Below are 27,456 nucleotides of genomic sequence, written 5' to 3'. Positions count from 1 at the left end.
CCACCTACCCACCCCTGGCCTTTGCCTGGACAAACGCAAAGAAAGACTTCACACCTTCCTACTGAGCACCCACGGCAACCACAATATGCCACAAGTCCCGTGGCTGTCCTGTGACGTTAGCGTATACTGGGGACTAGGCGAGCATGGAAGGATTTGCAACCCACAGGCAGAGCAGATCAGGAAGGGCTTCCTGGAAGAAGTGATCCTTAGACTAATTCCTCAACTTAGCTGGAAAAAGAACTCAGGGTCGGGGGAGGAGGAAGAGGTGCAAGTTATGAGGAGTAGCAGTAGGGCACAGGTGCCTTTTCACTGATCCTCTTCTTATCTAGTATTTTCAACATCCTTCTTGAGACCTTCTCTGGCACAGGCTGCTATTTGCCTACAAATATGCAATTCTCCCTGGAATTAATAGGAAAGCTAGAAACAGCAGTCTCCCTTGCACTCAGGCACAGGGCTTGAAAAAGTCTCCATGAAAGAAAGGAAGTATGCTATTCTTTGCTCTTCTCTCCATCCTGGAGCCTGGAAGGTGGGTGTGATGGCAAGCGCTCTAGCGCTCACTTTGGATGGAGGGAGAGGGAACACAGGAACACGGGGACGTGCGGAGGCGGAAGCTGGAAGGAGAGTGAGTCACTGACAAGGTCATGCAGGCAGCGTACCTCAGCATTTCCTTTTATGTAAGAAACGGGTAACCTCTTACCTTGTCTGGGCCTTCATCGATTAGTATTTTTTTCTATTATGTGCAGCCATTCCTAAGTGATCCACCTTTCAAGACCATCCTAGCTCACAAATAATCATCATTTCTAAATTTATAGCACGTGTTTTCCCCACTCACTAGACAAATAAATCTCTGGAGACAACCGCTGTATGGCTATTTCACTTTTCCTGGATTTATATTATACCTTCCCAACACATTACATGCTTCTTGGAGAAGAGCGTCTGCCATATATTTTTCCTTGTCACCTCAGTTCCTAGCAAATTATTTGGCTTAGAGTACACGTTTAATAAATGTTTACTGTCTGATTAGGTCATGATTGCCCTTTAGAAAAAATGTGGGGACTTTTAAATCTTTGTTTCAAACTCTTCGGAAAGGAAAGTAACAATGTAAAGGAAAATATCTCCTTTAAGGAAAATAAAAAAAATAAAAACTGAAACCACACTGTAATGCCCCTGAGGTGCTGGGACATGACAGCGTAGAGTCCAGAAATCTCCTCCTTTGCTTTCTTGGAGATAGAAGTTGGTAGCACAGAGACCACCTTATAGGCAGAAGCCGGCCCATCTGTGAGCAGAGCCTCCCACTTCTGAGTTTGTCATCGCTGATGAAGTTTGACCCCTAAAAATACAACCTCACGCATGTGGAAGCTATTTGTGCTAAAAGTCCGATTATCTCACGCGCGCCTCCCTTCCACAGCTTCATCCCCAACACAGATTTCATTTACGTTTGTGCAAATAATGTGCTCCACCCTGTTTGAGCCTCTAATTTTTCTTTGAAAGCCTTCAAGGCTCTGTACTTTGGGACTGTCTTGCCTTTCTGCAAACACTGTTTCTGCAAAGTGTCATTAAAACATATCTACATGGTCCATGGGAAAAAAGGCAAGTGAAACCAGGGAAGAATGGGGGGGAAGGGAATCACATCTGTATATCCACCAAATACAAACACAAAAAGAAAAAAGAAAAACACAGGCAAGACAATTTATAATATCAAAAGAAAACAAAATCACTTTTTAATTGACTTTTCCTTTGCCAGTTCTGAAGCTAAGCACTTGCTTCTTCCTTATTAACTTTAGTATTTTGAGCAATTTCTTCCATTGTAAGCACTTTCTAAAAAATCATTTTCACACATTTCTCAGATACATTAATCCTTTTGGCATTCCTCTATGCACACATTGCGGTACCCCAGCTCCGAACATAAAAGACTTTTATTATGTCCATTAACCATGGACATATGTGCTCCAAAAGTTTTCTGACATGCAGTCATTTGTGGTTTTTTAATTATAAACAGAAAATATTCACTAGAAAACTAAAGAAGCCAGCCCATAAATGTATCTATATGTTTGAGCTTTGCTTGTCTACGACAGAACGTTTGGATAGATGACTCTCCTGGGCACAGGCTCCAGGACGTGAGCGTGCGTGCGTGCGTTCATAAACACACAGGGATGGACGTACATTCCCGTGTACAATGAAATCTGTGCATCGTGCAGGACTCGCGCCTCTCTAACCGGGAGTACTGCTGTCTTATCCCCAAAACGGGAACAGACTTTCCCTGAGCTTACCAGGTCTCCCTGTATGTGTCCGTGACATGGGAAAGAAGCCAACGCCCAGTGAAACACTTGACAAACAAGGTCATATTTATTGAATGCGTTTTATTTTAACAACCAAAAAATTCTAACAGCCTAACAATGCACATAAGTTAAAAATTAATTATCACTTAGTGATAACAAAGATAGTTGATTTACATGGAAAAAAGAACATTTACAATATGTTAATCCTTATTCACATTGTTGATACCGCAATAAAACACAATTTGTTTTTCATTTCACAAAAAAAAAAGGCGGGAAATTGTGCTTTGTCAAGAGGCACTACAAGAGAAAGTTTCTTCTTCCAAATAGATATTATATGACAGATATTGAATAAATAGACATATATGCATTGTAATTCGCAAAGATCTGGCAAGACCACAGGCTAAAATGCCCACAGATTCACTTAGAACCACTGCAAACTTGGCAGTGAAATTAAAAAATAAAAGGCAAGACTTAGCATTGAAAAATACCTAATAAATTTTTGGTTGAAGTGTAAAAGATACCAAATGCGGATGCCATCGATAGATGAACCACCTCGTAAGAGCTTGGCAAAATCAGTTTCCATTACGCGTACAGAGTGACCTTCAGCTACAGTGTAAGAAGACAATTTGGAAAGAGTAACTCGGAGATCAGGAAGCAGCAACCACGGACTTTCTGATTAAAGCTGCAGCATACTACAGAAGTAGGAAGGCTGGGCCCAGGGCTTAACTGCAAACAACTATCCTTTTGCAAAGGTATATGATGCTCGTGTCAAGATAATTTTTAAAACATCATGATTTGAAAAAGTACAGGAAAATGTCCCTTTAAAAACTCCAGAGGTTACTGAGCAGCTAGAATTAGCTTGTATTGCAACATGTCTTCTCCCTGTATATTGTAAATTCTGAGTTAATATCTTACACATAGAGGTTTTTGTTTTTTAACTCCTACCTTTTATACCTTTCAAATATATAAATAGTATTAACAGTTATATTACAATGTTTGTGTAGTAAACAGAAAATAACTTTCAAAGTGATATTGCATGAGGTCTCTGACAAGGTTGCATGAGAGCACAACTCAAAAAACGTAATCCAACTGTGCGGGACCGTTTGCTGGCCACGCTGAGCGTGGATTAGGTTCACCAGGCCAGTCCTGAAGGTGAGGTCTCCTCTTGCAATGACTCTAAGTAGAAGTGAAAAGTAATGCTATTGGCATGTCTGATAGGAAGCTAAAAGAGGTTGGGAGAACTAGAGTAGAATGCAGCTTTAATGCTCATTCCACTAAACAGCCAGTCAGCATTAGTTCTGCTTTATATAAGGTAATTGCTGTGTAGGTAACTGGGAAAATGTTTCCGTTGGAGGCGAGTAGGTGATTCCGCTGCAATTGCTTCACTTACTCTATTGCCTGGAGCTGCACAATGATTCAAAAACAGGTTCTTGTTAGGGCTGCCACCCCAGGGAAGGGCTGAGGCCAGTGAGAGCAGGGGCCGAAAGCGTGTGGTCAGGTGGATGGAATGTGTATGAAGAAGAGGAAGCCCAAAGTGAGACAGAAATGAGAAATGTCTTTTGGGAGAAGAAAGGATGGAGATTTATTTCAGAGGGAGCCCCTTTAACTGGGCAGCAACTTCTTTTCTAACTTAACATTACATTAAACTATTTTCTATTAAAAAAAAGAAAACAGCAACAAACAACTTTTAAATGAGCAGGCTTATTAATTTTAAGATTTGAAGCCACGAGCAGGTACGTAAATTTCACAACAAAATGTGGCTCATACTATGAATTCCATTATGTCCAACGACAAAATGTCATTTTATCAAGACTGCACTAATGTACAAGTTGTCTGTGTACTGAATTTCAGTTTTACTCATTTGGAATTCCATAGAAATACATCTGTTCACTAAAGTAATAACAAGCTGAATAACGGAACATAGCGAGTCATTTTAAGTGTGCATTGTGTCTTTAAGAGTGATTTGACTTGTATCATTTAAGGTGCCCTGATTTTTTCACTTTCTTCTTATTTCTTTTTCTTTTTTTTTTTTTTGGCAGTGTTGATTTATTTTGTTAAATACATACCTCAAAAATTACCCATCAAGCTGCCAGATAGGAAGCCATAGAATTTTTAAAAATCAGGGACAAACACAGAAAATAAATAGGAATTCAAAAATAGTCACCCCACCCTGAGAGCAGGCCGAAGTTTATCAAAAAGCCAAAGCGACTCACTGTGAAGTGGTTTTTTTTTTTTTAATACATAAACAAGTCTCTTCTTTAAGAACTCATTTCACAGTCTATTCTTTCAGATTGTAAAGTTCTCTGTCCCATGCAATTTTAATATATATATGTAAATATATAGATATATACATATACATATACACACACACTTGTAGCTTCCTTCATTTATTTCGTAGGTCTTTTCATCCTGGAACTTGCCTGATGTCTCTTCCGTAAGTGCAAGAATAATGAAGGCAGAGTCTCCTGTGATTATAATTACTATGATCCCATCCATTGTAAAAGTGTAACACTTCAGCGTCTTTGCCAAGGCGATCTCTGATTCGGAAATACTGAACTTAGTCTACAGGTGTACCCTGTGCAACAAAGAAATGTCAAAAAAGGTAAGAAAAACAAAACAGACAAAAAAACGACAAAAATAAAATAAAGCAAAAAAAATTTTTTTAAAGAAACGAAAACAGAAAATCCTTGGACCGATGTATTGCTTTGCCTGGTAGGAGTTCACATTATCTCTGGTCGATTTCAGCAGGCGGGGCCTTGTTTTTTTCTGCACTTTCTTCCTCCGCCTCCACTTTGTACATCTCCTCCGAGCCTTCCTCGCTGTCATTCTCCTCGGACTCCGTCAGCAGCTCCTCGTCCTTATACTCAGCCACGTCCACGGCGGAGCCCAGGTGCTCCTTGAGCTTCCCGTGGTGTTTCACGTGGTACCGCTGGTTCTGGAAGAACTTGATGATGGTGTGTTTGGGGAGATCCAGCTGGGCAGACAGAGTGTGAATAGCTTCCTGATCGGGGTACAGGCCCACATCATGAATAAAACTTTGGAGGATCCCCAGGGCTTCCAAGGAGATCTTTGTGCGAGACCGAGGCTTTTTGGCACAACTGTCTTCGGTCGGAGGAGGTGGCGGGGGTGCTTCTTCTCTGGGAGGGGAACTCTCCTTGGCCGGCTGAGACTGCTGTCTGTGAAGGACCTGATAATTAAATAAAATAAAAAATTAACATGTGACTCATGATTTTACCTTTCCAAAGTCACCAACCCCTGAAATATGAGTTGTCCATCCAGCTTTGGAGTAAGGCTACACTCATTTGTAAATGCAGGCCTTCAGGAAACTTAGAAGCACTCCTGGAGATTTAGAATCACATCTGCAGAAAAAGAGGTTAATAATAGTAATGTCTGCTAATACTCTGAGGCACAAAGAAGTCAGTCATGTTGGCCAAGGTCATCTGAATTCAAGCAATCTGGCTCCAGAATCTTCCTTGCTATTAAGCAGCAAGATACGCCTGCCACCTCTCCGAGAACTAATGATGAAGGAACTGAACCCGGAAAGACAGTGCAGGCTCTAGGCTTGCAACTCCTAAGTTCAAATCCAGACTCTTCCACTTCGCTGGGTGTCCTTGTGCAAAACACTAAACAGCTTTAAGCCTCAATTTCATCATCTATAAAAGATGGATAAGACACTAACTTCCTAGGGATGTTGTAAGGATTAAATGACATAATGTATGTAAAGAACAGTGGTTACCTTAAATCAGAGGCTGACAGACTTTTTCAGTTCAGGGCCAGACAGTAAATGTTTTAAGCTTTGCAGGGCCATAGAGTCTCTGTTGAATGACTCAACTCTATCTTTATAGCATGAAAGCAGCCATAATATACAAATAAACATGGCTATATTCTAATAAAAGTTTATTTATAAAAGCAGGTGGCAAACTGAACTTGGCCCATGGGTCATAGTTTGTCCACTTCTGGCTGAGGGCAAATATCCAATAAATGACCATCATTGTTACCACTGGCCTCATGATTACTCTTAGAGGAAGAGTTGATATTTGAGCCAGAAAGCCAATCCTTTATAAAATTAGGAACTTTATTTTATTTTAGCCCCACTTTTGATCCTTAAATAAAAGCATCCAAATTAATTTAAAGGTAAAACTTTTTCTTACATTATGAATTTTAAATGACTTTTACACTCATTTGGATGGACTTTCTCAGTATCACTATAAACTATTAATCATCTGTTTTGCACATACTTCCTAGTTTCTGTATTTCCATCTTTAATATCAAAGTTTTCTAGTTGTAATTAATTTAAATTTCTCTTTTATCCCTGCCTATCCCCTACTTATTTAAAGAAAGTAGCTCTAGTAGACACGTTTATTCTTGATCTTCATAATTGCTTCCTAACAACATCTCTCTGCGTGAAACAATTTCCCATTTGAATGTTTATTCAAGACCTTCTTCAACCTGACAGAAGAAAGCAAGCAACATGGAGGAGACTGTCAGAGCACGTGGCCCGTGCTCACCACAGGCTGTGTGAGGAGGGCATCAGGGGCTGCGTGGACAGGGGACAGGGAGCGTGGGTCCCGGACAGGTGGTTGGGCACGGCTCACACCTCCCAACAGCAGCAGCAATGCCGTGTCTACTCCAAAAGCAAAGACCACATTTCTTCTACTCAAATGCTGCCTGCTCTCTGGGTCATCCCAAGACCGTTAAGAACAGTGAGTTTACTTTTTGAAAAAACACACATTTTTTCTCTTACCATTCTTTCATATTTTATACATCTTTTCCATGTTAGAGTAGCAACTTAAGTATTTTCTAGAGTTCAGGGGGTTCTCAGTCCCATCAGTGCGGAAAGAAACATGTCTCATTACACTGAAGAATCACTGGTCCCACCATCACCATCGCCCCACACGCCACCCGTATGACCCATTTCTTCCCTCAGCTATAAAACATCAGTGTCAAAGCAAGCATTTCAGAGAAAAGAATCTCTACCATCTATCCTAGTTGTAGGGACCATATCTGGTGAAAAATACTTTCTCAGTAATCTGAAAATACCAGTCTTTTATATAGAATTTAATAAATATTAGGGAAGATGACACTGTTACCTAAGAGAATGATAAACAAGAGGATAAGACTTTTCAAATAATAATTGCTAATCAAGAAACAATCAAAATAACAATAGAAAGGCGAATCAAGTGCAAGTAAGACTATCTCATAATAGCTGACAGCCTACAGGAGTGAAAAGAAATCCAAACCCGAGGACCATAAAACAGGGGCACCAAAGGTCCCCGTGTGATGTTCACCAATTAAAATGAATGTTCTTGGCATTTTCTTTATCACTTTCGACTAAGAGTAAACTCGCGTGGTCTGCTGTGGTGAGCTGGCATCAGCAAAAAAAAAAAGTGAGAGCTCCATTACTTCCACACGCCGATTACAGCCGTCAGGAGGAGCGGAGGTGCAGGCGCGCCTGTCTGGCTCGTGGCGACTGTCACGGCAGGAAGACACGGGCTCTGAGGCCAAGTCTGGGCAGCCTGAGCATTGTAATGAATGAGCCCCCATGTCAACAGGTGAGGATTTGCGTTTCTCATGAGAAAGGCTGAAATTCGGTGTGGAACACACATCCTGGAAGGGCATATACTCAAGCACCAGTCCCCCCTATTAGAGCAATTGCATTAATTGGAAAACAAAAGAGAATTAAAATGCCCCATTTTCTAAATTATGCTTGTCTTCTTTAGTAAAAGTCAGCATAACAGTTCCATGTAATTAAATAATTAGATTGGTTCTTTGGAGGTTTTCCATTGTGCACTGGTTAAAGAGATTTTCCAAAACTCTACTTGGACCTTACTATAATCTTTCTGCATGACAGAGCCTGTTCCTCTCCTTAAGTGCCACCAGTGGGCCTGTGTCACCTCCCCTGCTTCACATTAGGACCTAGCAGTAGTAACACGTGCTCACGGGGAAGCCACACCTGAAACAGAAAAACAATGGCAATAAGGGCTGCCACTCATAGAATGCTTTCCCTGTGCAGGGCAGCTCTCAGCTCTTCAGGTAGGATTAACACTGATGATCTGCCCAGTGCCTCCTGAAGGCACTAGATAAAACAAGAACAACCTGAAAACATGGAGCACCTCAGGAAGCCCCTCTAAATCGGACATTAAAAACACAGGGAGCTGTTGGCCTGAGAAAGCAGGTTTCCAAGGAACAGTGAGATCCTGTCACAGAAGAGAAAGATGTTTCTCAGAGAAGTAACAAGAGAAATAATCTAGAGAGTGTAATATCTTGTTTCTGGCCAGAGAATATTCTATAGTGAGTTGGGCAGCATGGTGCTATCTCCGTGAGCAAGGTTAAGTGATATTTCTAGCATCTCCGAACAGATAAGGAAAGGGCAGTCAGGACAGAGAAAGATGAAATGAGCGGCTCAAAGGTGAAACCATCTTACCCATCGTGGAAAGGGCCTCCCTGAGGTTTTTCGGTGACACTGACACAGTTCTTTGGCTGTGACCCCCTTTCAACTGCAATATGCCTAAGACAGAGATGTGAAGATCCCCCAAGTTATCTGGCCTAAACGACCTTCTTTCCCCGTAAATGTTCTAATTATCCAGGTAGAGTGGTTTACTGTCTCTGGATAATTTTTAGTAGAAAGTATCGCATAAACTTCCTCACCAGTCAACTGCAGTAGCTTATTACTATGACAGCCTAGGCATTCTTCTTGTCATGCAGTGCTTCTGGACTTTTCTTCACTCTCTCACATGCTGACTACACAATGTCAATTCTTCTAGCTTCTTCTTCATAAGACAGGTTTCCGAACTCCCACATAACTGAATTTTAGTTCTTCGACCTGAATACTTTAGAGGTGTTCAAAATCCCTTGACGGCCGGAATAAATCCACTTTGGCCTCTGTCCCGGTCAAGGGCTCGGATGGACCTACAAGCCATCCTGTTCCTCAGCTCATTTGATCATTCAGGCTTGTATTGCTGGCTGGTTGGTTTTATTATAAATGAAAAACTTTTAATTACAAAGTTTTTCATTTATTTCAACAAGACAGTGTATACCCTGCCAACTTAAAGAAATGTGCCTTTCCTAACAAGCTCTTCCCACACCCAGATTTTTGATTTCTGAGATTTTTAAGTTTAATGGAGCATCTTCCAAGACATTTAGGTGACACTGCCCAGGTCTGCAGACTCTCCAGCCTTTGGCCCCCTTTTCAAAGTGGGCCCAGCACTGCCCTTTTTCTCTTCCTAAGGTCCATCATCTTTCATGCGATTTCCCCAAATAACGGAACATGTCATTCTGTAAAGATAGCCATCCATCCCTTTACTCTTGGCCTTTGTAAACTGAAGCCTGATAAGTCATCCTAGCTCTATTTTGGTTTGGATTCTTCTTTGTCACAATTGAACTTAACCTAGAGCACAATTCATCTCTGATAATTTCTACAAAGAGAGTTTGAAAAGGTTTATTTAAAAATCTCTTCCATAGCTTTTATCATTGATTTTTCAATACAATTAGGGTTCATACCACTGACATTTCTAAGCAGCTTTAGTAACAACAATAATAATGGTAATAATAGGTGGTCGCATTCATAGTAAAGCTTATTATGAGCCAAAAACTCACCTGAATGATATAATATATTTTAACTTAGTTTATTTTCAGTAATCCTGGAGGAAGGTATTTTTATCCCATTTTATGATGAAAAAACTGGAGTTCCGACAGTTTTGATAATCTGGGGCCACATAGCTTATAAGCAACAGAACTGGGATTCTAAAACATGTCTATCTGCTTTCAAATCCTATGCCCTTAAACCTTATGCTCTCCTGCCTTCTATGAGCAAAAGATTACATAGGAAAATTAAATAAAGTCTCTAGGGCAGAGGTGACAAACCACAAATAAAATATCAGGTAGCAATAACTACTACAAGCAAAAATAGAACAATGCATAAGGAGGAGAATCAGGGGCGTGGAAGTTGTTTTAAACACGGTGACTCAAGGAAGCCTCCCTAGGGAGGAAGTGTTTGAGCAAAGGCCTGAAGGAAGTGAGGACCAAGCTGGAAGAAGAGCATCGGGCAAAGGAAACGGCAAGCAAAAGGGCTGGCGGACAGGAATACAGGGACTGGCAGAAGTAACGCCTGCTTGGGTGTGGTTGGTTGGGTAATAATATGGGTAATAATTTACAGTTTTAATTTGAACATTTCACCTAAAATGTCCTAGGGTGTGCTTGAGTGTGATACTGTTATGTTACACAATGACACCCTGATAATTTTGTAATAAAAGATCTTGTAATAAAAAAGGGGTATTATTTGTGCCAGACCCTGTACACTTGGTGTATTTGAAGAACATCAAGGAAGGCAGCATTTTAGAGCTTTGCTATCCCATACAGCAGCTCCTGGCCACACATGTCTATTTACATTTAGAGTTTAATTCATTGAAACAAAAAAAGGAAAAGCTCAGTTCCTCTGTCAGAGTAGCCCCATTTCAAGTGCCTGATAACCACACGGTGCAACACCATACTGGACAGCACAGACAGAACACACTTCCATCCCCAGAGAAAGCGTCTCTAGTTGGGCAGACCCACACTAGAGAGAAATGACAGTGGCGAGGTGGCCTTGGCCAAGGCAGCGAGGGCCTTGGCAGGGTGATGGAGCATCCTCACCATGAACTGAAATCATAATCTGATCCAGCCAAAAATAAGGGACTTGAAACTGACACTATTACAAGAGAGAAGAGAAATATTCATATATCCAGATATGAAGTAAGACAATCGCAGCTTACAGTGTACTACTGGACTTTTGATGGAATTTCACAAATAGCAACACGATCATAAAGACCGCCAGAAGGATGCATTGGCACCTCTATCCTCAAGAGACTGGTCAATTTGCATTTAGCTGATAGGTACCCTCTTCATCAGATGTGCTTAGCATGTCTAAAGGAAAGCATGTTTAAAACAATTGGCTTTGGATTAAGGGGTGAAAAAAGTATTCATTTATTAAATATTTATGGGATGCATATAATAATTGAACCTATTAATTTATGAAGCTTTCTAATAAGGAGTCCTATAATTCACCAATTCAACAATTCAACAATTAAGTGCTGGTGAATAGGTTATGGGTAGGACATAAACAAATAGAAAAATCTAAGTTCCTTTTATTTGCTGAAATCTCTCCGGGCTGAAATATGACACATGTGTACATAAATGGACATGAAGATGTGAGAAAGAAAAAAGTGGTAAATATATGCAAAAGGAACATCAACTACAAAAGAAAACCCAAAACCTCCTTGCCCAGTGACAAAGCACAATCATAACACGGACACGTTTCTCTGCCTTCAAAACGGAACATTCTGAACACACGAGGACAAAATGGTACCATGACAAAACTGACTGAGGGAGATAAAGCAGCTCTTCTTAAACCCCTCAGTGTTCAAATGCATTTTGAAGGTCTCAATGAAAACCAGCTGGGAGCCATGTGTAAAATATACTGGTTTTTGCCTGCAGGAAAGGAAGTGAGATCTTGAATGATTAAGTTGAGGAAAGTATATAATTCACTGTATCATTATAGGGTGAAATGGATTACTTATAATAAGCCAAGACTTTGTGGTCTTTTTATAGAGAGAAAATGAGAAATTATTCAGGAGGTGACTGCAGAGGGTGGCTGATCCAGTGTGGTGGCAATAGGTTAAAACAAAAGCCCAGGTAGCTGCTTCCAGCTCTCCGTGACAAGCCTCACCCAGAGGAGGGCGCCTCACCCACAGCGTCAGGTCCTCAGTGGTGATGCGCATCAACCAGAGATGAGGACCACAAACATCACTTTTGTGTCTGTGTTTATTCTGAGTTAGTGTCAGAATTACTTGGACTTGTCTAATCTTACTCATCTACGACCAGAGAATGTAAAATAGTTGACGCAAAAGAGGAAAGCACTCTGCCACTAAATGTCCTGAGAGGAATGTATTTAACAGACAATAAGAACAACTGGTTGAATGGTCCTGTGCATAACTCAGTTAGACTTTGTTAAATAAGTGAGTGAATAAATTCTGCTATTTAAAAATATACTATGTATATAAAATATCATACAACTGAGATATTTGTTTTCAGTTTCAATGACCTAGCTCTATACCCTAATATTCTCCTTTCTTCAAAATTATCACTTAAGACTATCAATTTTGGCTCAAAACTTCAAAGGGGAAAACAGCATTAATGATTAATAATGAATATAAATGCTTATATGTATCTCATCTACTGGACTGTGAGCTATGTATTGGCGCACTGCACGCCTGGCGCACAGCGAGTGCTCAGTTCCTCGTCGATCTGCTGCACTAAATCAATCCCACATTCTCTCTATTTTCAGACCAGTTATTACTCTTGTTATGCACAACTTATTGTTTTTGTGAGTATTCCCTTATGGTAAAACTATGTTTTAAAAGTAAAGGACCTTTACTCATTACAGAAACTTACATTTAGTGGGTATATGAGAGCAAATATATATGTATTTTTTACCATTTCTTGTGTTAAAAATAAAAATTCCAGGGCACTGCATAACCCATAAGATGACACCATATAGAAGTTGGGAGCCAGAGTTTTGGGGTCACAAAGTTGTGGTTATGCATCCAGTCCTTAACCCCAAATGCACATCATTTGCTAGCTTTGTAAGTCTGAGCAGTTACTTCTTGGGGCCAGTGTTTGTTAATCTGTAACATCTCCCATGTAGTAATATGAGGACTAAGTGAGATAGTGCATGGTAAGTTCTTAGCAGAGTTCTCATCATAAATAAGGTTTTTATAAGTAGCTACTATCATTTAAAAAATGACAGGAGGATTTAAGGATGAGCAGTACATTGCCTCATGTATTTTTCTATCAATTATGAGTCATCACAAATTCTGAGATCTATCTGTCCCTTTCACACCCAAGGCCTGCAGATCTACAAAGAAAGATGTCCTCCAATAAGTCCTCTTATTTCCTCTGCTCATGTGCTACATATATCTTTGATCTTTAACATGGCACCTAACACATGGGGGTTGCCTCTTAAGCATCTGTCACATGAAATTATACTTCACAGTCATAGTCCTATTGAAGGTGACACCTTCTATATGTACTGCCTGGAATCCCCTTAGGAAGACATCCTTTATCTGTGGTTCTTAAAATGTGGTCCATAGACCCCAGGGGAGATCCTCATCCCCTATGAAGCGGTGCATGACATCAAAGCTGTGGTAATGTCAGGACTAAGGCGTTCCTTGCCTTTCTGATCACGCTGAACCGTGTCCTGAAGGTGCAGCAGCAGCGGTGAGAATGCTGCTGGCCGTCAGCGTCAGTCAAGGCAGTGGCACCAAACTGCACTCCAGGTGTGCTCTTCACGGCCACACACACAGTAAAAATGCTGCCTTCATTTGAGAAGGTCCTTGATGAAGTAGTAATAAGTTATGAATCCCATTAGGCTTCTATCCTTGAGTATACCTTTCTTGGTATCCTGTGTGAGGAAACGGGAAGTCCACATACAGCATGGCTGTAGGTGCACGAAGTAAGATGTGAGACAGCTGTCATGTGGAAGAGCACGTGTTTGAGACGTGAGCTGAGCTAGCCACCTTTGTCATGGAATATCGCTTCTATCTGAAGGAGAAACTAACAGACAAACTACAGTTATTCAGATCTGGGTATTTGGCAGACATTTTCTTAAAAATTAAGTAAGCCTATCACTTCCAGGAAAATATCTGAGAGTATTTGTTGCCAATGATAAAACTGGACTTTTCAAGCAAAAATTCAAATTTGGGAAAACCTGTAGCTGCTATTATAAGCTTAATAGCTCCCCAAATCTTAAAACTTGCCTAATGAAATTGGTGGTGATTTAACAATTTTTAAATATGTCATATAATGGAATGTGTCAAAATTTAGATCTCATAACTCAGTATACCGATATTTTCCAAATGACCAATGCATGATATTACAACATCATGAATCGTAAAAGCTCCAATTCAAAGTGCAAGCTATAATGTCAAGAAGTATGGAAAGTTCATCAATATGATTTTAGATTCTAATTTGCAACTATACTTTAGGAAACCACATGTAGAGTTTTGCTATACTAACAAAGAAGAATACTACCTGCAAAGGCTATTACTATATTCCTTCCTTTTCTAATTGCATGTCTGTGTGAGGCTTGATTTCTTCATTTACTCCAACCAAAACCACAAACTGTGCCAGACTGAATGCAGATGCAATTATGAGAATCAGTTAAGTCAGATATTTAAAATATTTATATATATATAACACAATGGTACTCTTCTCATTTCTTTGCTTTAGAAATATTTTTCATAAAAATATATTATTTACACACATGCACATATATTTTTATACTCACTTTAAAATTAATAAACATTTAAAAATTTTCTCAGGACTAATTTCTAATATAGTAAACAATGATAGTTTTAACACATTATTGGAATCCATAATAGTAAAACAGAAAGAGGACCCTAACATCAAAGTATTGGAAAACTCTGAAACCCACGAATCACATTCTCTCTTTCTCCTAATGAAAACCAAGCACTTTACTGTAAAATTCAAAATGGACCCCACGGTTTAAAACACCCCTATCTGAGCCAAGCCACCTAGGAAGGCCTCGGAGAGTGAGTGTAAGAGAAACTGCACGTGCACCATGGCTGGCCTCTTTATCACTCAAAGACATTTTCAGAGGCAAAACGTTCTCCAGCAAATGCAGCTCAGCGCTATTTCTAATTCCAAGTGATCATACTTGAGTTGGCTCTTAGGGTTGTAATTTCACATCCTAACATTATAAGACTTATTAAAAAACTACGGCTTAGTTTGTTGCCTTTTTTTTTTTGGATTATAAGTATCCTAAGGTCAAAACTCAGGAAATCTGTTATTAAAAAAAAAAGTATCCATAAAGTGATGACAAATTGCAGACTACAGGTGTTAGATTACGTTTTGACTCCAGGCAGGTTTAATATAAGTTGGTCTCCTTTTACAATTGCTCTTAGCACATACAGCTATAGGAAGGGGATTTTTTAAAAAATTAAAAAAGGAGAGAGAGAATAAGAAAGAAAAAGAGCGGTGCTCAATAAAAGAAGACCATGTCAAGAGAAATCAATACAAACAAGCAAAATGGTGGGAAGTCTGACATGGAAATGTGTGTCCAATTTCATCCAGCCTTACTCTGAGTTTCCTCCAATACTGTAACCAAGATGGTATTGGGACATCGTGTATGTTTTTAATGCGGTTTAATAATTGGTTCTCAAAATAAACATTTTGGACAAAGATAAAAGCATAAAAACACTGTGACACAATAATCTGTTAGAATAAACTTGGGTGTTGGAGGAAGCATAGTTCTTAAAACAGCCTTTGGCTTATATCATTTCCTCTTTGGTAACAAACTGAGAACAATTTATTCCAGCAACTTTGGTATGGTTTGGGTTAAAAAAAGCAGGGGGCTGCAGGCATTAATCTGACTATTGGGAGTGGTTGGAATCTGCAAACACTAAAGAGGTAGCTGGGTGAGCTGTTTCCACAATATAAGATGAGCTGGAAGACAGCAGTACATTAAGCAGAGTCGAGATGAGCAGCCATATCACAGTCAGAGAGACACCCTGCGTCTTAAAAAGCAGCCATCTCCCCTGTTATGTAAGAGAGGTAATGCATGGACACATATTGCATCTAATGGCAATTATCCCTTTCCCTTCATTGGCATCATTGAGAGGATGACTAAAAACTATTCTACAAACAGGAAAAGAAAGAATCTCTGAGACAATTTGGAAAGAGCAGGCTCTTGAAGATGGTCCAGGCCATGGCCACATGTCCTTCAGCCTAGGAGAAAACATCTCCCATCCCACCCACCCAACTCCATTTACTTGACACCCACAAGTATTCATATACTTCCTGTTCCCATACACCTCCACCACCCTTCAAACGTTTTCTCGAAACAAAAAGCTTAGCCAAAACAAATCACAGAAAAGCCCTATCTTTTCAAGACCAGATTTAAGGTACAGGTAACCCCAAAGCGTCTTTAATGATTTGACATTTGTGTTTCAATGAGTAAAGAATAACATGGACATGACCAGGGCTGACAGTTACCTCTGGAATTCTGATTTTTAAACAAATGCATGACTCCTTTCGTTGGTGTAATCAAGAAAAGAGTGCCTTTTGCACCAGCATGAGTGAAAAAAGAACGTGTAGTTCAAGTTAAAGATAACCAGAGTAGCTTAACGAAGAGGGTAAAAGGTTAGGATGACTTGAATACCAGGAATTCATAATGTATTAAAATAACCAACCTGAAAATTCATAATACCACATCAATAGTAAAAGGTCAAGAGAAAAAAATGTGGGAAGGGTTCAGGCTAAGAATGATCCATTAGAATTCTTAAACAGTTAATCCAGTTGGCTAAATAATTCTCAAGTGCAGTAAAAATGTGACCCAAAGGAAAACAATAACAATTGCCAGTGATAACATGATGCAGTGAGCTCTAAAATTTGACTTTTTAAAACAGATTCAAAGTAAGGTTAAAAGAACAGGATACAGAGACTACTTCAGATAAGTAAACTTCATCCAGTAAGTTTAACCAGAACAGAATTTTGATTCCTGTTAAGTGAAACCATGTTATTAAACGGAGGTAGAGAAGAGCTACATTTTTATAAGAACAGACATCATGCAGCCAGCCAAGAACTGTGTCAATGAAGATTTAAATAATGATTCCTAAGATAAAGCACTGGAGTCAGAATTCAAACCACTTCCAAATCTCTTAGTATTTATAAATCCAGTGACAAAAATTATAACTTGAAAATACGTATTTGGTAAAGAATGACCTAGAAACAAGGATAATATGGGGAAAAGAACTATGTATACTTAAAGTCACAGGATCTCAATAAATTACGTAAGCATCACTGAAATAAAGAATTACTCTTCCTGATTTATTCACATATTATATAATGTGACTCAGTGGTCAAATTTCTATAATTATTTAGATTATATAATTAGGATATTAGCAAAGCACTTTACTATCTTTCGGACTTACTTGTTTTTTTTAAAACAACAACAAACTAATTCCAAAATGCAGATGGACACTGTTGCATTTATTATGCAAAGGAGAAAATTAATACATGAACTTGAGCTCTGGCCCCCAAATCACAAACCCCGGAGTCTAATGTGTAACAAACATTGCCCTCATTGCCATGCAACTGGTAACTGGAGAAAAATGCAAAAATATTTTCAATTTCAATTTAAGTTCTGAACACAAATTGACTTAGTGTTAATAAATATCTTCTAATTAAAATGTAAAAATAACACTCAAAATGACAGAGGACACTATTCAATGTTTTAAGTTAAGGTTATAAGTGGAGACAAAGAAGTTAGAAAAACTAGAATATATTATGGAGAAGTTCCTCTCTCAAATGTTAGTCTCACTTTTAAAAAGCATAGACCCGATCTCATCAAAATTTGCTAGCACAGAAAAAGACACGGAGTTCCTGACAAAACTCAGCCAGGACTCAGTTTAATGTTAAAAATACCCATAATTGTGATGGCACTAGTGACACTGTAGTGATGTCGTTTTCCAGCTTCTTAAAGAAGAGCATTTAAACTAGTTACGAGGAAAGGGTGTTTGGATTAAACTCTTTCCTTGGGGTGGAGAAAGGAGAAAAGGTAATCCATGCATTTGCGGCTCACGTGGGGCTATTTAGAATCCCATGACAGGTCGCATTTTCTGTATTATTTTTACAGTTGGGGCACTCAGAAGTCAGAACAATCTGACAGTTATGGTTAGTGAAAATATTAGATGTTCACCAATAAAACACTACCTCAGCATCTTTTTTGCTTTCTGGATGTAACCACTTAATAACAGGACTTGAGAAAACTGCACTGCGTGAATCAAACACATGAAAGTACCAATATGCCTTTTATAGAAAGCAAATCTTAAGCAGTGCATTATAACCAACCACACTGGTAAAAGACAAAATATCTAGCATTACCGTGCCACTGACACATCATGGTGTATTATAACCTAGAGCCCAAACTGGGTAAACAAGTCAAAAGATCAAAGAAGGGCTTTCTCCTCCCACTGTGGAGGTGAGGCCGCTGCTCTCCAGGGAGTGGCAGCAAAGACTCCTGTGGCTGAGCCCTGAAAAGGTGCGGAACCAGAGCTTGTCAAGCTCAGCCTTCAGTGCGAGGTGTCATTTAATCTCATTAGAAACCGGCTTCCTTGGTACTGTTTTCTCTCAAGAGAAGAAGAATATGGAAAAATTAAATGCTAATGATGTAAAACTTCCCAAAGGTTAATTCTAGAGCATTCTTTTAAATTCTAAGCCACTTTCCATTTATTTTGTGGATGCGGATGTTTACATCCCCTACCTTAATAACCTCACTAAATGAAACCAAATAAGGAGAAACTTTTGCTTCTCAACTTTGTGGCAAGCACTCCAGGTGAGTGGAAAGTAGACAGGGCAGGCACTTGTTTTAGACTGTGGTTTCCTTAAGAAAATGAATGTCCTTCTCCCAGGGTACCCAGGATGGTCACTGGGAAGAGAAATGCCCAGCTCCTAATTCCCTGGGGCAATATAGCTGGATTGGCAACTCCCTCCCCAGCCCACTCTCCACCCTGACCCGCAGGAAAGATTAGAGTCCCTGAGCTGCAGGTGAACCATTACAGTCCCAGGGGCCGGCCACGCAGCATCCTTATCTACTCGGATTCACAAAGCAAGTCCAACTGTGCCTCTGTGCCTACAGGGACAGAGCCTACAGGGTGGGGCCAAAGTGGGTTTACAGTTGTTCACATGGAAAATAATACAACCATTAATAAATACTAATGCAAGAAAAAACTCTGTGTTTCCTGTGCTCACCACAGCAAGCCTATTGCTGCCCCACCTTGCATCTGCTTACCCTGTGCAGGGTGTCCTCAGAAGCTACACCTGTCAAGTCATTATACTTGCAAATGTGAATTTGCCTACGGGTGGATTTAATTTAATAGCTGAGAATTCAGTACAAAACAAACACTCTTACAAACGACATTAGCAGGGAATTAATCATTAATGCTCTGGTTGCTGCTCCAAGGCTCCCTCACCCGACTTGCCCCCGTCAGGATCTGAGACTTCCCTGCTCCTTCCCCTCATCCGAACCTTCACATCAAGTCAATCCCCTGTGCTGCTTGGGTATTCCTTTCAAGCAGTTCTTAGGTTTCTTTCCACATACACTCCCATTGCTGTTATTCAAACCCTTATAATTTCTTGCCTGAATTACCATGACTTCCTCCCAACAGCCTCCTGCCATGACTAACAGAGCGTCTTTCCAAAGGTCATCAGTGGCCTTAAGATGGCTCAGGGCCTTTTGGCTCCTGAGCAGGACCCATGGCTGGAGTGTGGCTCTGCCCCTGCCCAGTCCTCGCTCTGCAACGTCTGCCTTTCAGGCTGAGCTCTGACTCTGAAGGCGCAGCCTGCAGCCTCGGCTCCTCTACCTCCGTGCCTTTGCCTCTGCTGTCCCTTTCACTTGGAAAACTCCTCTAATGAGGAACTGTGTAAGTGACCCGGAGCAGCACTGCCTCCTGGAAGCCTTCTTCTAGGTCCTGCTGCCCGCTAGGTTTCCGGTACATGTGCCCCTCTTTTGGGCTTTTCTCCCTCTGTCCTTACTTGCATGCTGTATCATAGTTCCCTGTCCTTGAACCTGTCTCTACACAAATCAGTGAGCTCCTTAGGGGTAGATTGTGTGGCACATTCATCCCCACACACTCAGCACTTAGCACAGGGTCAAGCACTGTGTTTTGAGTGAAAAATTGAAACTTAAAATCAATCCTAAAATGTCCAGCATAGTTCTGTACTGGTAATAACCATATTATGCAAACCAGAAGTCTTCTTAAAATTTAGAACATGTCTAATAGCCCTAAGGAGAGGAAAACAGTGATAAGTTCACATAGACAATCATTAAAAAAATACACTTATTACCAAAAAGAGCTGAATTAGAAAAGTTTGTAATAACTTACTAGGTCCACACATATACTTTGAATAGGCTAATAATAGCACATAGTGATTCATGCAGTTCTTCAATTCCCCCAAATTATCTAATTGAAAATCACTGACATTCAGAGACATACGTTTAGGGTGTTGCTGTTCACAGCGATAAAAACTGACATATTCATCAGTTTGCTTCCCTCTCCCCCTCCCCAATCTGCAGAAATGTTTTCACCATCAACAGAACTCAGAAGGCCTACAGCAGACAGTTTCTATTAAGAGAAAAGCTGCTGGAGGCAAAACAGCAAAACAATAAATAACAATGAGAGAATCCACAGAAGATAAAGAAAGCAAATCTTAAAAAAAAAAAGAATGTATAAGAACTAGATGTATTTACTCAAAAGTGGATGGTGAACTGCTGAAGAATGTTGCCTATCTACAGCGTGTTACGGGAAGCACTGCAGGGATTTCCCAAAACATCAAAGAAACGCCAAGAACGATTGTTCTCAGAGTAGAATGAAAGACACTGACTGCTGACCTGTGTGTGAAGAAAGGAAAGTAACTCAGTTACTTCACAGCATATAGTCTTGCCGCACTGTGAGTCAGCCACACAACCCCAAGTGGCTAAGGTGGATGGTTTACAGTGAGGACCAGAACCCGCTTTTGCTGCTTCCTGCCTGCCTTTGCAGCAGAGCCAGATTTTATCAAAATTTGTTTTGAGAAGTATTTAACTAAAACTAAATAAATCATGGAAGTATAGAAAATCTAGGTGCTAAATATAAGCTATCTCATTTATACTGAGAGAGACCAAAAGGCATTTTGGTATTAAAGAGTATTTATTAAAGAACATTTTTGTTCTTTGGTGCCATGCTCTTAAGGTATTACATAGTTACCCTCACTGAGAGTATAGTTTTTAGCTTTGTCAGGGTCTCTGTTGGAATTGTAATTCCAGACTGAGCAAAGAATTCTATCAAAACTCAATTACCATATTAAAACACTTGATCATGTGTTCCCTCAAGATTCCCAACTTTCTATTTCTGAGAAGAGAACAGACTTAATGAGATATTTTCAAAGTAGAGCTGGTAAAGGGAATATTTGCAAAAAGCACTGCCAAAAAGACAATTCATTTGGTAGACACAGAAAAGGCAAAATTTACCACATACGCTGGAGCAATGGGTATTAAATAATCATCTCCAAATAAACTCTACAGATCAATATGGTCTTTCTGGTCTAAACTAAGGATGGCATTGCCTAAAGGAAATCTCTGAGGTCAACCAGCAATTAACTGAAAGGTTTTGATTAAAAATGCTATTGACTGCTTTTATATCAGACAGCTTCCTGGTTATTATATTTCATGGGCTAAGTAGGTGCCAAGACATTAAACTGTCAATAATCTATTAATACCGGACTGTTACACTCACACTCTCCAAATCTGAAGGCAAAGTCATTCAAGTCAAGTACCTGCTTAACTAATGCAAATTCCCCAATATGGAAATCCTACCTTTATTACCTCCCAGATTAAATGCCTAGGAGTGTTGACAAAATATAAGAAAAATATGCAGATAATAGATGCTTATTCAGACAAGCTAAACCAACATTTGTTTTTTAAGAAATTGCTGAAGGGATGGGGAACTTGTCCTGGAGTCTGACTTTCTTTCTAAGCCATATTTAACAGTTTCTAAATTGAATGTAATCTACACTTTACAAAGAGAAATGAGAAGTTATTTAAAGGGAGGCTCATAGGTCCCTGCCACTCAGCATCTGGAAAGCAGTTATACATTGCGGTGAGGGCTGGGGGGGGGGGGGGGGCTTTTAATGAATTTAATAGAGAGAAGCACTTTAATTAAATGCTGTCAGAGTGGATTGTATTAATGACTGTACACAGAGGAATTTAAAGTGAGCCAAGTTTATTTAGCAAATAGAAACGGGGCTTTCAAAGCCTGCAAGTATTTATGTTTCTGCAGTCACAGTCCATCTAAAAGATGATGATGGTGCTAAAAGAAACCACTGAGTTATTAGATATGATTTTATTTATTGTGTGTTATCAAAGTTTCAAAGGCCTCGGGGGAATGAATTTCATTTTCAAGATGAAATTCCCCATCGGATTGGAAAGGGTAAAGAGAATATTGTTGCCCAATTTTTGGTGCTCTAGAATGTTGGAGCAGCTGAGTGGCTGATGGGCATGACCTTTCCTGGGTTCGGCCAGTCAGAACTCACTTCACTGCATCGGGGTGGCAAAGCAATTGATGACAGCATTTCTTCTATGACTTTTTCTCCCATTTTATTTTCAGTGATTTTGCCACTAAACAATTTATTCGATTACACATAGCAAATAAGCTGAAAAATGACCAAAGCTTCTAAAAATCTCCATGAAAGTTTAGTGGCCATAACTTTCTTAATGAGAAACACAAGTAGCACGAAGGAAAAGGTATCAAAGGTTTGACTTGGGCCAAACAGGGAAAAAAGAGGTCTTCCTTGGTATCTTCTATTCAGAGGGTGCCCACAGAACAAACCTATTATTAATGACAACATTTTAAAAATAAACAAAGAAAATATGAGCCTTAATGCATGAAAACTGTAAAAGATTGAAAAGCTGGTCTGGCTGGAAAATGCTGTGTGTGTGTCAAAATGATTTTCTCTACTGTTTGTAAAAATGTAATTATCCATGATATGCTATTATCCCTGATACGCTACAAGGGTGAAGGATTTCAAGCAAATGCACTGGAAGCTGAGGATCTGCCTTTGGTCTTAGATCCCCGACACCACGTCTGGGAGATCACAGACCACTGCCATGATTTACCACATCCTTCTTGCAGTTTTATATATACACTTCTTCGGTCTGTCTTTAGATTTTAATTTAAAACATGAGGAAGGGGGAGGAGGGAAATGTGAGGATGCAGGAAAAACGCAAACACAAAGCCCAGCACCTAGTTCCTTTCCAGAACAGAGCGATGATCACAAATGGAGACTTTCAACTTTTTAAATAAATAATCTAATTTTTAATCCTCCTCCCCCCATCCAAGCTATTTATTAATATCGTATGTTTAATCTGTGTCTTTGTAGTTCTGGGACTTACAAGCAGCTCCGCTTTCCCCCATCTGTGCCAAGATGTTTCAGACTAGTCTTTGAAATGCTGCAAATGCAGATGAAGATGACATAAAAAATAGGAACTGATTACATGCACATTCTGTATGCGAGTAACGGTAACACAGAACACAGTGACATTACATGTTTACATAGTGTCCTCTATCACTCTGCTTCACGTATGCAAATATGTAAAGATCATGGAAGCACAGCATGCCATCTCTAGCAATTATGTCCTAGGAGCTCAAAATAAAGTGGTTGGTTTCTTGCAAATAACATGATAAGAAACCTTCTCCCCTGGTACATCGGTACTTCTAATATGAAAATATATCAAAGAATTGTCAATTGATAGAACATACTGATGCATCTGATCCAGATTATGTTTTACAAGCCAAAGAATCTGTCAGTTTGCTCTCTCCTTTCATTACTAAGGAAGCAACTATATTACTGCACATACTGTTTAATATTTTACCCATATCTCTTTGGGAGGCTTTTGTTTCACATGAAGCATAAATTCAAATAAGGATTTCTCTCAATAGTATACCACTAAAATTACACCTACATAAAAATATTTGATATTTGTCCACCATAATTCCTTTCCATTCATTCTTCTGTTACCACACTCTTGAGTACATTGTTAACATGAATGGTCATAAAACCAAAAGGAGAAAAATGATACTTAAAAAGTATTGGCATATTGCCTGTCTACAGTATATGCTCACTTTAGCATATTCTGTTCATTTAGAGCATAAGAGAAACAGGAAGACCTTTGCATATCCACATATCTTTAAGAGTTCACATCATAGATTTTAGCTTCCTAAGTTTAGAGGAATTTTAAAAAAGTGACTCCTTATTTTGAAGTGTACTGTCTGGGTTCAGTTTATCAGATTTTTGAAAGTACTGCTAAAATAACTTTTTTCCCATTTTCTCGAGTTCTCAAATCTGTTAGGTATTTGGCACCAGGAAATCACAGACTATGGACTCATTATGTACATGGTTCTGATTCTGCAAAATGAACCTCACCAGATACTCAAGTTCCTTCATATATTATATACAGGAAGAAACACAAAGACAGACTTCTCTGGACATGGAGAAATAACTTTCAAGTAAAGGAAAGCATGATGGGGAAAGAGCAGAAACAACTACTGTCTGAATAAACTACTTTCTGATACGTAGGTGATCGAGTGAGCTGTACTACCATTCGGCTATTCACTTTTGGAAACACCTAACCTTTCTCCCATGCCATGGTTTTTAGTATATTTTGTTTATGTAAATACGTGTCTCCTCAGAGCTTCAAAAAGTTAGTCAGAATCTATTCAGTGTTCTTCTGGTAAATGTTTAGCAACTGGCTCTTGGGGGAAAAAAAGCCCTAATTGGATCATTTGCCAATTTTTGTACTGTGAATGATCCCAACACGGGCCAGCTGTAGTCTACTGACAGTGTAATAACGCCTTTCAAATTCTTGAAAATATAGCAGTGGGTTCCTGGGAGCCGGTGCAGACTTACTGTAGCACATGCTGAATCTGCTGTAGGAAGTGATACGCGTCCCTCCTCTGCCTCCCAGACTTGCTCCCTAGAAAACCTTGGCTTGGCCTGATTCACCTGTCATTTCCTCAGCCCCCCAAGTGATGGGGATGCCTCTGATGTGATCCCTAATACCAAAAGAGATTTCATATCAAAAGGTGAAGGGTTATATGATTTGCAGTGAATTAGATGTAGAAACAACTTGTGAAGAAATTGAACTTGTGACCTTAGAACTGTCAAATCTATCTACTTTACTTGATCTCCCATTTCTAGGGTTAAACTGAGTAATAATAAAATAAATGAATTTCAGAACTTTGGCAGTTTTCCTTTAATTGAAAGTGTGCTTTTCTATCATTACAAGGGGAAGTTCCAGACTTCAACTTAATAAAAATCAGCAGTAGTTTTCAACTACATTAGATTTCCACACTAAACAGAAACAGCTGAGACGCCACAGTAGGTAGGTTTGGTTACCATAGTTTAAAACTCCGTGGCTGGCTTTCTCTTGCAATTGTCCTAACTATAAATCATAAGACAATCAACTGGGGATCTCTGAGCCCATATAAGGTGTTCATAATCTGTTACTTTGTTCCTAATTTCTTTTGCCAAATCCATCAAACCTTCCAGGAGCAATATGTTTTTGTTTTGGTTTATTTTTCTTATTTTTACATTTTCATTAAGATACTCAAACAGAACAATGCTTAAGAAAAAAATCAAGGAAGACACAAACAAATGGAAACATATACTGTGTTCATGGATCAGAAGAATTAACATCATCAAAATGTCCATACTACCCAAAGCAGATTCAATGAAATACCTATTAAAGTACCAATGGCATATGTCACAGACATAGAACAAACACTTCAAAAATTTATATGGAACCATAAATGACCCCAAATAGCTGCTGCAATTTTGAGAAAGAAAAGCAAAGTAGGAGGGACCACAATACCCGATACCAAACTGTATTACAAGGCCACTGTAATCAAAACAGCCTGGTACTAGCATAAAAACAGGCACATGGACCAGTGGAACAGACCAGAGAGCCCAGAAATAAACTCAAGGCTCTACAGTTGATTAATATTCAACAAAGGGGGAAGCAACATAAAATGGCGTAACAATAGCTTTTTCAACAAATGGTATTGGGAGAACTGGACAGATACGTGCAAAAAACTGAAACTCAAGCACCAACTTACACCATACACAAAAATAAATTCAAGGTGGATAACAGATTTAAATATAAGCCATGACACCATTAAAATCCTAGAGGAGAACACAGGCAGGAAAATATAAGATATTTCATGCAGCAACAGTTTTACTAATATGTCCCCTAGAGCAAGGGACATAAAGGAAAGAATAAACAAATAGGATCGCTTCAAAATAAAAAGCTTCTTCTGCATGGCTAAGGAAAACAGTATCAAAATAAAAAGAGAACCAACTGTATGGGAAAACATATTTGCCAATGATACCGCAGACAAGGATTTAATCTCCAAAATATACACAGACACTTCTCCAAGGAGAACATACAGAAAATCCAAAGACACATGAAATGATGCTCAATATCGCTAGCCATCAGAGAGATGCAGATTAAAACCACAATGAGATACCACTTCACACCAGTCAGAATGGCCATCATAAACAAAGCAACAAACAACAAGTGTTGGAGAGGATGTGGAGAAAGGGGGTCCCTAGTGCACTGTTGGTGGGACTGCAGACTGGTACAACCACTATGGAAAGCAGTTTGGAACTTCCTCAGAAAACTAAAAATGGATCTGCCTTTTGACCCGGCAATTCCACTGCTGGGACTCTATCCTAAGAACACTAAAACACCAATACAAAAGAACCTTTGCACCCCGATGTTCATAGCAGCACAATTTACAATAGCTAGGTGCTGGAAGCAACCTAGATGCCCATCAGTAAATGAATGGATCAAAAAACTATGGTACATTTACACAATGGAATTCTATGCAGCAGAAAGAAAGAAGGAGCTCCTACCCTTTGCAACAGCATGGATGGAGCTGGAAAGCATTATGCTAAGCGAAACAAGCCAGGCAGTGAAAGACAAATACCACATGATATCACCTTTAACAGGAATCTAAACAACAAAAGAAAACAAAAAAAAACTAGCAAAATATAACCAAAGACACTGAAATAGGGGATAGTCTGACAGTTACCAGAGGGGAGAGAAGAGGGAATTTCAGGGGGGAATGGGTAGGGTTTACAGGAACAAATTCGGAGGACACATGGACAAAAACTAGGGGTGGGGGGTAATGGGGGGAAGGGGGGAGGGTTGGGTGGGTGGGCTGGAATGGGAGTAGGGGGGAGAAAACTGTACTTGAACAATGATTAAAAAAAAAAAAGAACTTACATGACTCCACTCTAAGAAGACAAACAACCAAATTAAAAAATGGGCAAAGGACTTGAACAGACACTTCTCCAAGGAGGACATACAGAGGATCCAGAGACACATGAAAAGATGCTCAGTATCACTAGCTACCAGAGAGCTGCAAATTAAAACCACAATGAGATACCACTTCACACTGGTCAGAATGGCCATCATAAACAAAGCAACAAGCAACAAGTGTTGGAGAGGTTGTAGAGAAAAGAGAACTCTAGTGCACTGTTGGTAGGATTGCAGACTGGTACAAGCAGTATGGAAAACAGTATG

The 27,456-nt window shown here is 39.5% G+C and overlaps 1 protein-coding gene across 1 annotated transcript in view; it reads right to left on the bottom strand.

Annotated features, from left to right (window-relative positions):
- Positions 1-2,530: 2,530 nt before the first annotated feature.
- The window catches only part of SATB2 (SATB homeobox 2), a 177,819-nt gene continuing 152,893 nt past the window's right edge, over positions 2,531-27,456 (bottom strand). Inside the window, exon 11 of the mRNA XM_028509335.2 lies at positions 2,531-5,466. Within this exon, the coding sequence (XP_028365136.1) occupies positions 5,005-5,466 (462 nt within the window). The 3' untranslated portion in view covers positions 2,531-5,004. The remainder of the gene's footprint in view (positions 5,467-27,456) is intronic.

This window comes from Phyllostomus discolor, chromosome 4, assembly GCF_004126475.2.
Source record: "Phyllostomus discolor isolate MPI-MPIP mPhyDis1 chromosome 4, mPhyDis1.pri.v3, whole genome shotgun sequence".
NCBI lineage: Eukaryota > Metazoa > Chordata > Mammalia > Chiroptera > Phyllostomidae > Phyllostomus > Phyllostomus discolor.
This window is presented reverse-complemented; position numbering and strand designations above follow the sequence as displayed.